The sequence below is a fragment of the Haemorhous mexicanus genome, chromosome 8, assembly GCF_027477595.1.
Source record: "Haemorhous mexicanus isolate bHaeMex1 chromosome 8, bHaeMex1.pri, whole genome shotgun sequence".
Lineage (NCBI taxonomy): Eukaryota > Metazoa > Chordata > Aves > Passeriformes > Fringillidae > Haemorhous > Haemorhous mexicanus.
In genome coordinates this window covers 21,131,743-21,147,822 of record NC_082348.1, presented here as the reverse complement: position 1 = coordinate 21,147,822, position 16,080 = coordinate 21,131,743, and the positions used below count along the sequence as shown (strand labels likewise).

At 37.1% G+C, this 16,080-nt stretch overlaps 1 protein-coding gene across 7 annotated transcripts in view; it reads left to right on the top strand.

Moving 5' to 3' along the window:
• GPR155 (G protein-coupled receptor 155) overlaps positions 1-16,080 on the top strand; it is a 34,876-nt gene that overhangs the window by 15,552 nt on the left and 3,244 nt on the right. For 5 of the 7 annotated variants that reach the window (XM_059853137.1, XM_059853135.1, XM_059853134.1 and 2 more), the window contains exons 3-15: positions 761-1,160; positions 2,490-2,655; positions 3,827-3,982; positions 4,975-5,058; positions 6,316-6,436; positions 7,728-7,812; positions 7,894-7,984; positions 8,990-9,263; positions 9,893-9,994; positions 11,719-11,852; positions 13,351-13,446; positions 14,303-14,367; positions 15,032-15,169. In XM_059853137.1, coding sequence (XP_059709120.1) covers positions 761-1,160; positions 2,490-2,655; positions 3,827-3,982; positions 4,975-5,058; positions 6,316-6,436; positions 7,728-7,812; positions 7,894-7,984; positions 8,990-9,263; positions 9,893-9,994; positions 11,719-11,852; positions 13,351-13,446; positions 14,303-14,367; positions 15,032-15,169 — 1,912 coding nt within the window. The remainder of the gene's footprint in view (positions 1-760; positions 1,161-2,489; positions 2,656-3,826; positions 3,983-4,974; positions 5,059-6,315; positions 6,437-7,727; positions 7,813-7,893; positions 7,985-8,989; positions 9,264-9,892; positions 9,995-11,718; positions 11,853-13,350; positions 13,447-14,302; positions 14,368-15,031; positions 15,170-16,080) is intronic. The other 2 variants (XM_059853140.1, XM_059853138.1) reach the window with 2 other exon arrangements.

Here is a 16,080-nt window from a genome sequence, read left to right as displayed (position 1 = left end):
ATCTTTTATATGTTTCTGAAGTATTTTCATTGTTTTGGCAGTGCTTTTAGTACAAACTTGAAATAAGAAGCAGTTCTACTTTGACTCAGAAGTATGTAGTAGTAATGAAAGCAGAAGCTTATGATTTAGAGTTCCTTGAGGGACCATAACTATGGCAGTAACTCTTGTCCTAAGTAGTCCCAGAGAATGAATCAATAATTATGCCATAAACTTTTTTCCCAGGTGTTACTTTGTTGTGTTGTATTGAATCAATGTAGAAAGATCACACCTGACTTACCCATTGAAAACTGATTAAATCCCCAAGAAGTGAGACTCCCTTAGGATACCCTTGTATCCTGCAAATGTGCATTTAATTCTCCACAACTGTCATGTTTCTGGGGGGGAAAAGCAAGTCAGAAATAAAGCCAAAATTTTTCCCACATTTGGGATGACTCAAAGGAAACATGGAAGAGTTACATTGTTTTCTTTCTTTTTTTTCTGTAAATGGTGGCTAATTGTAGGATGATTAAATAGCATTGGATAGTTAATCTTTGGTCTTTGTTGTGTTCTTTAGATAAATGGTGCCTAATACCATAGCACGTACTTCTCTTCCTGTGTTATCTTATATTGATTGTTAATGAAATGGATTCCTTCAGTTCCTTCTGGGGGAAACTTAAATAATTTTCTTTAGTTTTCAGAGAGCAAAATTTAATTTCAGTATTTCAATGTATTTTTCTGCTGAAGTGTTATCACTCATAACTCTTCGTTTCCTGTCTTCTAGTTGAAGCTTTATATCAAACCACTTACCCAGAGTATCTCCAGTACATTTACCTAGTGGCTCCAATATCTCTTATGATGCTAAACCCCCTGGGGTTTATCTTCTGTGAAATCCAGAAGTGGAGGAATAATCGCACTGTGTCACAGAGCAAAATCAAAATAGTGGGCCTAGCACTCCTTCGAGTTTTGCAGAACCCAATTGTATTCATGGTCTTCATAGGAATTGCCTCAAACTTTATTCTTGGCCAGAAAATTCCTGAATACCTTGAAAACTTCCTGGATGGACTGGGCAGTTCATTTTCTGGCTCTGCACTTTTTTACCTCGGACTGACTATGGTGGGACAAACGAAAAAACTGACAAAGGGTATGTTTGTTGCACTGATCCTTCTCATCACAGCTAAACTGTAAGTTCCATTTATGGATTTTTATACTTTTGTTCTCTAGATGTTTTAAGCTCTGAATACCCTGGTCAGATGGCTTTTCTCTCAAAAACATGATGATAATAGTACATTTCACTCCCAGTATTTTGAGTGAGTGCTTCCCAAACTCTTTGATAAAATACAACTGTTAATTTTTCAAGGAAATTTAGTAGACTAAAAACCTGTTGTCAGGCTCTGCAGAGAAAGAAAATCAGGGGTGCTGTGCCTTCATGGACTGCCCACAGGCCATCTGTCATGAACTGGGTATTTGGGGAATTGGTAGCTTAAATCAAAATTTACTGAATAAATAGTTAGACAGTTGTGAGTTTAAGTATATTTGATTAGTATTTGTGTTTTATTTGGCTTAAACAATGCATCTCCAAATTAGTTGGTTTTCCTTACTTTAAATCTTTGAAACAACTATACTGGAAGAGTGTAAAAATGGTCACTTCATGCTCTAAAACTGCTTGACTTTTAAGCATGAATAAGTGCCAAGTTCTATTTAGAACTTATACTGTTGTAATTTTCCCTTGAATATATTTCAGGGAATATTTATTTAATATAAAATATTTTATTTCCTACACAACTACCATTACCATAACAGAATGTTTGGTTTTTAAGTTTATATTGTAAAATTTGAAGGTGCATTTCAGTATCAAGTACAGCTAACCAGCAAAGCTAAAAACCTAGTCTGTAAACCAGTTTAATGACAAATTCTGTAATGAGAAAAGCATGAAAAACCCTGGGTTTTAATGTTACCACTTTGCTTTACTGTCAGCCTGTGTAAGGCTTACATTGAGTCTGTGTGAGATCCGGGCTATTGCTGAAATAGCCTTGATGCCAGTGGTTTGCTGGCCAAAACTTTTGGCATGGGATACTTAAGCTTGAGCCCTTATTATATTTCAGGCAGCTTGCAGAAAGGTGCACTGAATTTCAGAGCTGCTGACTGCTTACAGCTACTATTGCTGTAACAGTTGTAAAATGAGAGGGTTTTTAATGTCTTGCCATTCTAAATTTGAAGTTTGTACAAAGAATGTGTCTACACAATCAGGGAAGCTGCTTCTATACCTGAGTTAATTGTCATGTTTGTCCTTTTTTATTTTAATGTAATTTGTGATGGAAGATTTTTTAAGCAGCTGGGAAATATTTTGATAACAAAAAAAGCAATCATTCAAAGTGATGTCAGTATTTTGCTTTACGTAAGTAGTATTCAAACAAGCCTTAAATTTCCTTTTTATTTGTTTTCTGGGTAAAGAGGAGTCTGTTGTAGATTGAGTAATATTTTTTCAATTACTTTTTTCCCTTTTCTTTCAGGCTCATGTTGCCATTTCTGTGTAGAGAGATGGTGGAGCTCTTGGACAAAACTGACAACGTGGTCAATCACACCAGTTTATCAAACTATGCATTTCTTTATGGAGTTTTTCCAGCAGCACCTGGTGTCGCAATATTTGCAAGTCAATTTAACATGGAAGTAGGAATTGTATGTAGTTAAACTTTTCCAAATATGTCCTAACTTTGAGCTTAACTTATTTGATTAAATAAATAAATAGGTAGGCTTGAACAATTTGCTTTTCTGAAGTATAGATATCTTAGAATTACTTGTACTCCCAGGATTTTTCCTGATGTCTTAAGTGTCTTGAGAGTCCTCATTATTATTTTTTTATTTGTGGCTCTAGTAGAAAGAGGTAGGATAACTTCAGCTATAAATAACTTGTATCTTTGTTGTTTTTTGGGGTTGTGGTTTTTTGTCTGGTTTTGTTTTTCAATGATCTTTGAGATGTTTTTGTAGGGAAAAAAGAAATTAGGTTACTGACTTCAGTAAGAATAGTGTCATAGCTGAAAATTTATGGAAGATCTTAAGCTTTAACTGATTCATTGTGCTGCTCTTCAGTTGAATCTTGTGATAGAAAACATTTTACTTTTTTTTGTATGTACATAGTAGAGGGTACCTTTTTGACTTTAAATAGAAATTTTAGAATTGTTTCTCCCCCTGAAGTGACATTAACAGACTTTTGTTGATTTTCATTGTTTTTAATGGTTTCTATTTTGGAGTTGTTTAGATGTATTTGTTTTTTTAAAGAAAAAAGGATAATAAAAGTAAATCTTGCAAGATAGAATTTTATACTCTACAAACTTAGGAAATTTCTTTAAAGCAGAGTCTCTAGTGAGCAACAACTCTGTGCAAATTTGAGAAAGTAGAAAGACAATGAGAAGCCAAACTAGAAATCACTTGTAAATATATATTGTTTCTTCTCATGAATTGGTGCATGTTAATATTTGCATAGCTGCGTGGTTTTTTTTTACTTATTTATGGTGTGAATGTTTATATCTGAAAGCAAATTGAGACAGTGTAAATTTACCTCTAGACAGCAGTCATTAGTGTATTTGACACCCATGAAAAAACTCTCTAGAAATCTGCAGTAGGAAGATCTCTACTCCTGCTATTTCAGAAGCTTGTTAAAATTTTCAGTTTAGCTCTGTGCATAAACCTTTCTGGCTCAAATTCTAAATAATTTGTAATAGAAACAACTCATTATTTGTTAAAGGTGTAGATATGTTGAATTCAATTTTGTCAGTTGTATTCCTGAAAGCAGATTATTTAGCTTGAGGTGTGATTGACTCTGTGGTTGTTTCCGTTTGACTCTTGGCAGATTACCTCAGGCATGGTGATAAGCACGTTTGTGTCTGCCCCCATCATGTATGTTTCTGCATGGCTGCTGACCATCCCTTCCATGGACCCCAACCCCCTGGCAGCTGCACTGCAGAGCGTCAGCTTTGACATCAGCATCGTCAGCCTCATCTCTCTGGTGGGTGCTGCCCGGCTGAGGCACAAAGGCGTAAGCAGCGCCTGAGTCATTGCAGGAGCTGTGCTTCCTCATGCACAGGGATGAGGAAGGAGTTCAAAACCCTGATTAAGCAGTGGGTCTGCTGCAAAGCTGCTGTACGGAAAGATGAGTGACTGAATTAGAGCATTTAGTGCAGAGCTTGAGAGGTTTTTTTGTTAGGTTTGTTTTCTTGTTTTAATAACAGGGTGTGGGGGAATTAAAGTACTAGCTTACACCACAGAGACTAGTTACATCAGCCAAGTGAGGTGCTTGGATATCACAGTAATGAAGGCTGTGTACAAACTTCAGCTCCAGAAATGTCAGTGCATATTTGTTTAATGAAGTCTTAATGAGAATTAATGAAATAGTTTAACCTGAAAAATTTATGTATGTTTACCAAATTCTTTACTAGAGATGATTTTCTTAACTGAGTTGATAATCCAGAAGTCCAATGTCAATTTTGTTTTGGTTTTATAGAAAGTACAGATAGTATGATTATTTTATTTGCTTTTTAAAAATAAAAACATCCATGTTGAAAGGAGTTGGAATTTTCTGAAGTTGTTGTCTCACTGAAGTCCTCTTGTCTTGAAACTGTGCCTGAAGGGAAGCCAGAAGTGAATGCTAACTCTCGCTGGTCAGATAGTTTTGGGCGATTCAGGGGAGGTTGGTGTGGGTTTTAAATTCTAAATTGCCAGGCTACACCATGGTCATTTGTGTCCTGAGGAACTAACAGGTTTCTGCATGCTCCAGGCAAGTGCTTGGTCTTTACTGGAAATACTTTATTAACGTGGGAACACCAAGATGCTTTTTCTGACCACAGCTGCTGAGGCAAAGGGGCTGGCAGCATACTGTAGCAGTCACGTTGCTAAGATCTGTTGTGTATTTAATTTCACCATCATCTGCCAGAATACTCATCTTGTTCTTTTGGATTTTGTTTTATTCTTAAATTAATTTTTTCTTCTTGTATATTACAGACCTGGTCTCTTACTGTTGTTGTTCTGAGTAAGAAATACAAACAGATTCCTCATATGATTACAGCAAATCTCCTTGTTGCTCAGGTCAGTAGTAAGGAGGATGCTGTTGTGTGAGGTTTAGGGTTTAAGTTTTTAACAATTTTGGAAGTTTGATTTTTACAGTGAGATCTTTATAGCAAACTGTGGAGGGCAGGTGAATCTAATGTGTGACTTGTCTAAACAATTTCAGTGCTGTGAAATACACCCTTGAAGAAAATGATAGTTAATGTGGGCACTGTGATTCCTAAACAGAACTATAAACAATCAGAACAGAGAGTGGCTTCTTCTGAGATGTTTTCTTAGTTATTGCCCAATACTGTTGAGAGCACTTCTGTTTCAATTATGCTCATCTGAAGTTGGCAACACCAGGAGCAGCAGCCTGTGTTTGACTCTATAGTAACCCTATTCAAGGAGCTAAATAGAAAAATAATCCCTGTACTGGTTTATGTCCCTGAAGCTCTTGCAGAGACATCAGCAGGTGCAAGTGCTGGTGCAAGGATGTGTGGGAATGTATGGCTGGTGGCTAGGGAAGGCCAAAGCCAAGTGGCTCTGGATTAATTTTAATTCTTATTTGATCTGAGAGAGAACTATAGAGTACATGTTCCTTATTCTCTTGAAGTCAACTGCACAACTGGAACAGCTTGTGCATGTATAACATCTGTGTGGTAGTGCTTTCTGAAGTGTTCTGTAGTTGTTTTTTTTTTAATCTGATCATGGAGTCACATTTAAAAATGTAATGTATGGGATCTGCAGGTACTTCTATTCTGTACCATCAAAGCTTGCATCTTAAAAAACCAGAACTATTTTGTTACTGTTTCCACAGTACTTCAGCCTATCTTTTCAGATTCCTTCAGTGTTAAAATTATCATATACGCAGTATCACTGTGTGACAACTGGTGTAATTCTTGGCTGAACAAATACCTGTGTACCTCAGTTTCATGTGCAAATAATTTTGGGTAAATGTTTTGTACTTGCCAAAAACTTCACCATTTACTTACTATAAGGTATATAAAGTTGGGTTTACCTGATTTGCCTTACTCCTAGTTTATATGAGCTGTATATTTGTTGTCAAAAAACCCCACCTGAAAATAAGGTAGCATAGTCAAGTGACACAACTGTAATACTGAATTTACTGTGGCAGTACTTTACTGCTGAATGAAGTATCCAGTTCATAAAATCACCCTCCAGTGCATCTGGGGGTGGGGTTTAAAGCTTACTGCAGGTGTCAAGCTCTCTGTTCAGGTTTTTTTTTGTCATTCTGCTTTCCCACTTTAAATGATGGTATCTTACTTTTCTTTCCAGTTTATTGCTTGCATTGGAATGGTGGCATGGAATTTCACTGTTAGAGAGAAAGACATCACCATCCAGATCCTTGTGTTTATATTCCTCTACAGCTCACTTTACAGCACCTACCTATGGACAGGTATGACTTTCCTAGGCAGAGCCCAGGTACTGTAATGAGAGATTAATGTCCTGAAATAACATTAATTATATTCTTCAGAGTACTTGTTCCTTTCACTTGTTTGTGGTTGTACAAATGGGGATACCTAGGAGTTGTGCTGAGGTTTAGTGTTAGGCACTGCTGCTGCTGCTGGAAGCTTCTGCCTGGGCAGGTGTGGCTTGCCTTTTCTGGATGCAGTAGCCTGGCTGGTGTGTGACAAGAGACAAGAACCCAAGAGACACAAGAGCCTACTCCAAGGCAGAAACAACTTCAAATACAGTGAATATGTGGGGTTACCCTTCAGCTAGTCAAAGTCTTAATGATGCTTTTTAATTAATGCAGAGTTCAGATTTTAATTATTCAGCATTAAGTAGATTTCAAAACTGGTGCAATGAGAAAATAGAAAATACAGAATGAAGGGAAATACCCAAGTAGCTTTAGCACATCTTTCCCCTGGAAATTGTAGTTTCTAAAAACAATATGTGTGCATAAGATTAATGCAGGAATTGAAATAGAAAGAGTTGAAAGATGCTACAAGAAGCTTGGAGAGCCTTACATATACGATTAAAAGGAAAGAGACTTTGGGTATTCGAGATATTTTTGTCCAGAATCTACAGATTTACTTCCTGTGGTGTTTATCTGGAGTGAGTTGTGTTTGTTTAGCTGACGTACATAGCTCAAGATTGGTGGGGCCTAATGTAAATACCAACTTTGCTTCCACATGAGATTGTTGCTGAGCTACTGAGGTGTGAGTAGGCTAGGCAGTTCCAGAAGATACTTCCAAAAGAGTTAGATATGTAAAAATACACAAAACTTTTTAGTTAAATTTGTCATTGACTTTACAAAGGACTAGTCAGTTTTTACAGAAATGTTATATCCGAATACAACACTATTTGTTGGTTGCTAAAGAGTGTTGGGATAGAAAACTGCTGTTAATACCTAAAGAAATCAGTTACTTGTATCTTAAATGTTCTTATGGCATCTTTTTTAATCTTGTGAACCTTTCTTAGCATTTAGAAGTGAACATTTAATATAAAATGTCCTGGAAGTTTTTCAGTGTTTCACTATTAACATGATTTTTTAGGCAATGGGTATTTCTGATTTACTTTCTCAGAATACAATCAGACTAATTATTTTGTAATACTGAAAGGTCTGAGAGGAATATCTTAAGCTATTGAGCAGGTCATACCATAGAGTTTCTAGGCTCTGTACTTACCAGTTCCCTTTTTAATAACAAACAAGGCATTTTCTTTTGGGTTTGTTTGGTTTTTAGGTTTTCTGTCTTTTTCTTTGTTTCTGTTGAAGAAGAGAGAAACAGTAAAGATTCCCATTGGGTTTATCATCATAGCTGGATGGGGGTAAGTTAATTCAAATGCTTCCCTGCTGAATTAGTAGGAGCATGATAAGTATGTTATGTACTTCCTATTTTGTTCTTTCAGAGTCCCAACAGTTCTGGTAGGAATCTTACTAATTGTTGGTGAACGTAACAACACTAGTATTGACTCTGCCTTTTTCTATGGAAAACATCAGGTAGGAACATGTTCTGTCCTCATCACTTCAGACTTCTGCCATGCTACCTGTGCAAGTAGCTTTCAGTCAAAGTGCAGGCTACTGTAATAAAAGTATCACTGTAGAATGCTTATAGACTGATACAAAAATGTATTTCTGTCTTGAGCCACTAGGAACATTTGTTTGGAGAAGGACCTTCATGTTTAGGCAGCTATGACTAAGGAAAAAAGGGAGTAGGCTTCTTAAAGAAAAAACTTAGGAGTGGTAATGAATTACAGAGCTCTTTTCCTGGTGACTAATTTCTATTCTAGCATGATAGTTATCTAAAGTTGTTATTATCCAATATCTAATTAATGGCTTTTGGTCTGTATTAGATAGGATATGCATCACCTGTGTAGCAGTAACTGCTTGCCCTGTGTTAGGCTTCTCAGCACAATCATAGGTTGAAAGGCCCTGAACTACCATTTTTACCAGCAAATAGTTCCTCTTATCAGAGGATATAAAGTGTACTAGCATAGGTATTTGTCATGTTTTCTCCCTCTCTTTCTTGTGGACAGAGAGTCCATGAGTCACTCAGGATTGTTCATGTGGCACTTTCACAAGTAGGAAATACCCAGAATCCTCTCTGAGGCTATCAGTGCAGATGATTAGAAGGAAAGGCTAATTAATAGGGTGCTCCCTGTTGGCTAAAGAATGTAAATTAGAGCACATTCCTCTTTGGAATGAAAGGGTACCTGAGCAGAACTTAACCCAGAACACTGGTGATCCTGAGAGGAAGGGGAAAACAGCTGGATTGCACAGGAAACAGGGGTCCACACTTAAAAAAACAAACAAACAAGCTAAGTTACCCAGGTAAGGAAAATTAGTCTCTTTCAGTGCCATGAGGTGCAAGAGCAGTGAATATAGGAAACATACTTTTTTTCAGACTCATTTGTAAGTGTATTTAGGAAACAAGAGAAGTCAGAAAAACAGACATATGCAACTATTTTCCTATATTTAAGTGCTTTTTCTTTGCTTTCTTAACAGATAATTACCACAGCAGTGGTACTGTTCATCAGTATATTGATGTCAGGTATCTCACTGATGTGCATGAACAGAAGTAGGCAAGGGTCCAGCTATGGGGTGTTGAACCCATACTCACCACGTAGCTCAGTGGAGGAGGTTGAAGTGGAAGGGAGTGGGCAGAATCACAATTCAGCCACTATGACTCAGTCTTCTCCAGAGTCTTCTGCACAATCTTCTCCAGAATCTTCTGGACAGTCTTCTCCAAGATCTTCTGCACAGACATCTGCAGAAGGAGGTAGACAAAGTATATTTGCATAAAGAATAATTGGCTTAGGGTGCTATAAAGTAATATTTCAAATGTAATTCTGACCCGGGAAGGACAGTTTACAGCTTCGGGTGTTAGATTAGGACAGAAGAAAATCTAGATATTACTGCCTGAGTATTTAGATTTATGTTTCTAAAGTTTGATTGTTACCATTGTAAGAGCTGTGTAAGTGGACAAGAAGAAAAGCCTGTGGGTGATTTTTATGTAGGTAGTGATACCTTGATAAGGATGTGATAAATGCAGCCCACTAGGCATCTTAGATTGTTTGCCTACTACATTGTCTCTCTGAGAATGAATTAAATGCCAACAGAAACACTCAATGTGTTTCTAATCCTTTTTTGTATGTAGCCTTTTTGATCACCTCCTAGTTTTTTGCCTGTAACTAAAAGTGCTTCTGTTGCTTCAGTGGTGGTAGTGTTATGTTAAACTTAGTGACCCATTTACCCTCTCAACAAATTGGAAAAATTAAGTCTGTCTTCTCCTTTTGGATTATGTTTGAGCATAATAGTTAAAGCTGCATAGGTTACATTGTTACACCTTGAAAATAAGTTGTGGTAGTGAAGGAAGCTAACTATCCCATTACTGGATATATTTAATAGGTTGCTGTTCTTGTCAAACAACAAATGGTGAATTATCCTGTGCTAAAGACAACAAAGCAGTGTCAGATGCTGTTCAAAGCAAGATTCCTCCAATTGAGACAGGTAAAGCAGTAGTATCTCCTTGTTGTAATACTGCAGGCTCTTCCCCAGCATCTGTGTGTTATTCTCACAAAGAAACTGTTGGAGCTATTGTTCTCTCGACTCCACCTGGATAACTGATATTTTGTATTAAATTGAATTACTAGGTAATGTTATAGCTGTTTGTTCTCTTCTGCTGATAGTTGTTTCTAGTCTTTCAGTGCTCAAGATGGACAGTTGTTTTGGATGTCACTTTTTTACCACAGAGCTACTTTGGTGTGTTCTGAGCATTCAGACTTTACTTCTCCATTGTTGTTTTGTTTGGATGCTGGAAAGTTGAATGCATAACCCTACTTTGCATCAAGCTTTTAACATAAACCACTTTTTTACATCCTCATAATTACATCTTGCATCTTTTAAAAAAGACTTTGTTATAATCAGGAACAGGTTTTGAACACTAAATAAGATCTAGAGGAACAAGTGCTTACTGCAGATTAGATTAAATGTCCATGCTGCTGTGTACTATTTATGTCTAGAGAAGAGAGATGGAGAAAATCGACTAAGAGGGCCTTAGGAGTCACAAAAATAGAAAAAAAATGGATGAACTGACTGTTCAACACCTGTCTGAAAACTGCATGCCCAGTGCATTCTCACTGCACATCAGTGTCAGTAATCAAAGCTAGTTGCCAGTACAACTTGGCTCTTTTTCCTTTTTTTTCCCTTGTTTTCGAGCATTCTTAACAAGAAGAAGCTATGTTTGCATGCAACATGAATGTCAATAAATCTAAATATTTCACACTGAAGCATACTTCAGTTATGTCTCGTCTCACGAAATGCTCCCTTTCTGCCTATTGCCAACTATTTTATCCATTAAGTAATTCAGACAAGCACCATAAGAATGTCTTCAAGAATAGAGGAAGGCAAATTTAATTTTCTTATCCTAAAAGATAAGGTAGAAAGTACTTTATGGTTGAGTGGAAATTATTTCAACCTCCTGAATGAACACTTCAAAACTATAAATCAGTAAAAGCAAATTGTAATGCATACACTTATGTAACCTTGGCTGCAATAATTACTAATTCTTCTACTATCTCACTGAACTGCTTCGAGTTATCTGGAACCAATTCCTTCGTATGGCCTTGCCAGGAAGTTTTTCACTGCCATCTAGAGGAAGATACTCAAAATTTCTTAGAGCTCTGTAGCTGGAAGACAAGCATCTCTTCTCTTTGTGTTTGACTCCTTTCACTGGTAGAACTATGATCATGTTCTGATATACTGTGTTAAAAATACAGTCGCAGACCTGAAATAAATATGGTTGCCTGTCTGTTGTAGACATAAACAACTCTGAGATGCAGAGTAAAAACATTGGAGCTGACAGTATATTTGATGTTTTTCAGAAATAAATTTCAAATTTAAAAACTGTTCAGATAAATATTTTTTTCATTATTTTCATTACTTCTGGTCGTGTTTTCTCAACGTTAATCACACATTCAGTTTTAATTAAATCTTTGAAAGAAAAATTCTGTTGGAAAAGCTTTTATTGTTTAAGGAGCACTCGTAAACTTCAGCTGTTTCATTTGAGAGTAGATGTCTGAACAGGTTATTGTCAAAGCCAGTATTAAATTTTGTGTGTGTCACTTCAGTAGATACTTAACAAGGTAATTTGACTCAGCAAGTTACATTAACAAGTTTGTTCATGGAGTTCTGAAGATAGAAGCCTGATGAAGAATTTCTGCTTTGTTTTTCAGTGGATCAGTGTGTGAGTCACTGCAGTGCTCAAACGTGTGTGTTGGCTCAGGAAGAACAGCTTCTACAGACTGGAGACAAACAGCTGGCCAGACATGTGCTGCTCTGCTTACTTCTCGTTGTTGGCCTATTTGCTGTAAATATTCTTTCTCCCCATGTTAACTCTTTGAGGTAGAATGATTTTTAGGAAAGCTGTGTAGACAATCCAGTAAAAATCTTCCAGTTGCTTAAGTAACAATTCATTAAATAAAACAGAGGCTATATTTTGCTTCCTTACTGGAAGAGGGATGTCATACAGTTAGTTTTTCTGTGCCACATCATAAATTAAATGCAAGTTAAGGCTGATGATGTTGAGCAAGATAGAGAGAGAGAGAGCCCTAAAGGGGGGAAAAAAGTGAAGTTATATCATCATATCATTCATTACTACTGCCCCTCTTCCCAGTTTTCTCAAGAGTTGGTCTTCTTCCCTAGACAATTATCAATTAAAAATATAAACTGAATTCTGCTTCTGAAGGAGACTACAAAAGTTGTTCTATCTGATCAGGCTTATATTGGAACTTGGGTTTCTCTGAGGTGTTAAAAATAATCTTAAGATTATTTTAAATGGGAAAATGCAATTTTGTTGGTTTTAGTGGTGTTTGGAGCAATGTTGCTAAGTTAGTGTTGCCACTCATCATTACTGACTCTGAGATGTGTTGGTGGTTGTTCCTGTGTATAAGTGTGAAATTCCAGAATGTAATGCATTGGGGATATAATTTTAATTTTTAACTGTGACAGAGGCAAGAAACTGCTCTCTGAATGTAATGCTCAGTTGAGTTTCTTGTGGATGTCAGCTGGGAGAATCATTTTTATTTGAAATGGAAAATACTGTGGCACAAATATATAATAGTAAAAAGCAGGACAGTGCAGCACAAGTGTGGGTTAGTAGCTACTGCTGTTGCTTTTCAAGTTCTGTTAAATTACAAAATGAAATGTTTCCCTCTCAGATTTCCTGTATCAAGTATTCCATGCTAGTATTTTTTTTCATCTTTTATATGTAAGGGATACCCTAACTGTCAGCCTATTTTTTAGCTGTATCTGAGTGGTTTGTAGGTACTATGAAATAAGATCAGTTACTTTAAAGAATTAGCCTTTACACCCAAATGGGTTAACTTTGGAGGTTTCCTCCTTCTGTCAGGCATCTCAAATAGCTGAAGTGGTATGTGCTTCACCTTAACATAATCCTAACTCTGCAAGAAATATGTAGAAAGCATTGGCCTCAGCTAAGCAGCCTTTAGGCAAACACTGCAAGTCTGTCTGGGCTCATATTGTCTGTGTTATGTTGAAAACCTAAGTATGCTTGAGGCAAGTTCCTTCCATAAACATGTAAAGAGGCAGGACCTCTTACACTGCTATCTTTTGCATTGTTATGTTTAAAACAGCCAAGGTTCTCCCTCCTGCCAAGCTATTAAGCCTAGCTGAGATGATGTTTTAAGGTGTTTATTCCCTCTTACTTGTCTTTATCTGAATGATTTGTTAAATAGAGACCATGAACATTGTGTGAGGATTATTAGCTTGTGAGGAGAAGAAGGCTTTTGATTTTTAACAGTCAGGTTATGTTTGTGGGTTTTGTTGTTTTTCTGTTTTCTTTCCAGAATCTCTCCAGTTGTTTGTGGTGGCTGTTCAACCAAGAGCCGGGAAGGCTGTATGTGGAACTGCAGTTCTTCTGTGCTGTGTTTAATTTTGGTCAGGTACTTCCCAATGTTTGTTCTGAAAGTGACCATGTTGGTGGGTGTTGCAACAGATAACACACATCTCCTATGACCATGAACACTTTCAAAAGTGCAAGTGACAACTGAATGCCAAATGCTCATGGAAACTGATTAGGAATTCAGCCTTATTTGTTCCAAAGCTTCACTGGTGTCTCTTCTGTGGCGCTAGATCAGTAGCAAGGTGGCCCCACGGATGCTTTCTCTGTAAGGTTTAAATGACTGTCTCTGATTTCAGTGACAGCACCATAGCAAAGAGCTGAAGATGGATGCTGGTGCTGGCTGCACCTGGGCTGTTTCAGTGCTCCTGACACCAGGCAGCTTTGTCACCCACGAAGGTGAAAGCCAGGCAGTGTTAATACACACACTGGAGGAACATTTTACACAGCCATGGCACGTGTGCCTACAGGGTGCACTGCAGTATCAAGTAATGATGGTTCTATATAAAAGCTGCACAGAAAAATGAATTAAGTAGAGAGCATTCGAGCACTTGAATTACTGTAAGTCTGTTCTTTCCTTGGCATTAACAAAGACAGATTCAATACTTGGCTATGTAATGTTGCCAGTTATCCCAAAGTGTCAAGTGGCATGTCACTAGTTTTACTGAACTAATTCTTGAAGGTTTTATATGATAGACTGTTAGGTATTGATATGTCTTTTTAAGGTCCAAATGAAAAATCAAAACAGAAACAAAATGCATTTTGAATGATATTTAGAAAAGAGGGACACTTTGCATGTATACATGAAATGTATTTGGTACTGAGTTTATAATTTCTGTTCTATAGAAACCAAAGTTTTTGCTTCATGTTGCTTTTTCTAATATTTTCTTTTTCTCCAGGGCTTCATTTGTTTCGGTATTTTTGGCTTAGATAAGCATTTAATCATTCTGCCGTTCAAGCGAAGGTAAATAGAATCTTTCACTTACACCTATAAACCTAATTATTACTAATAATCATTTCTGAAGGGTGTTGAGTTTTCAGTGCTATAGTATTTGGTTTCCTATTTCGTTCATTTTCCAGATTTCTTTTCTCTCCCACTTGTAGAGAGGTTGTTCTGCCGTCCTAATGACCCTTTCAGAGACATAAGTCCTGCAGGCTCCCTAGAGGGGAAATTTTTGCCAAATGAAGGATCTTCAGAAGTAATTTCAGCTGATAAACTAAAAGTTAGATCTGGATGCTGAATCAGAATGTGTCATCACAGTTTTAAAGGGCTGTGTTCATAACCCCATGCCAGTACTTTGTGTGGACAGGCCCTTCCACAGTGGAGGAGTGAGTGTACAAAGCTGCCTTTACCTTAGAGGGAACTGGCTGCCCTGAGACTCCAGCAGCGAGAGCTGGCTCCCAGCTACTCTCTGACTTTCCTTCTGCCCAAGCCTAGAATAACACCTCTGTGTTCAAAAGCCATACAAATATACTAGGAAAGATTATATGTAAAGTATTGGGCACAAAAAGAGGTTGTGATAAACTTTCTGGGAGGTCCATTCTATTATTTGCAGTTTCCCAAAAAAATGCTCCTGCTTGATTTGCTGTCTTGAATTTTTCTTTTTTTTTGTGTGTGTGTTTTGTAGACTTGAGTGTTTCTGGGGTGGAAGAGAAGCAGCAGGGCATACAGATGCCTCTGTACCTGAGGAAATCAGGATGACCTGTCAACAGTTTGTTCGTTATCATAGAGACCACTGTGTCAAAAGTATTGTCAAAGGCAGAAGGTAAGGTCCTTCCCTGCACATATAACCTGTTACAAAGCACAGAGCTCATCTTTTGAAAACAATGAAATGCAGTTAATATCGTGGGTGATTCCTGTTGTGTATATTTATTCAAACCCCAAGATAAGGATTAGAAATTTAACTGTAACAGAAATGTTTCTAGCCTCACACGGGAACATTGGGGCACAAGTTATCATATTATCCCACCTAGGTTTTAAATAAATTATAAAAAGTTTTATATCACTAAGGGATTTCTCCAGGTTTTGCATTTAACTGGAGTTCAGAGGATAAAATCTTTCTAAAAAAATGTATACGATAACACCTGTAGAAATGCATTAAGACCCTTTGTTTCATTTCGTTTGTTTGTTTTGTAGAGTAAGACGCTGTATTTGTAACTAAATGTTTACTAATATGTAGCTTTTATAGGAGGCAAAACTGTCTGTATTTGTAACTAAATGTTTACTAATATGTAGCTTTTATAGGAGGCAAAACTGTTGCAACTGATTTTAGTGTGTACTGAGAGGCCACTCAACATGTGAGATTATCGTGGGTTTAGGACTTTGACAGCTTCTGAGTTTATATAATTTCTTTTACTCATACCTCTAATGAGGCCTACATTTCAATTTATGAGACCAGTAAAGATTTCAGAGGCAACTTACGTTACCTAAATCAAGGATTATGCTTTCAGATATTGTAGGTAGATGAGAAAAAAAAAGCAGACAGAAGCAGCAGGAACAAGAAAAAGATTCTGCCTTTATTTAAATATATGAAATGGAGACATGAATTGTTCTAACAGGTCACTTTGACTGTTCTTGTAACGTGAGCTTTTAAATAGGACTGCCTTGGCAGGGTAGGGTGGTCTTTTAATGGTCAGGTAGTCCAAAACCATATTGCAGAACTGTTCTAGACAGCAT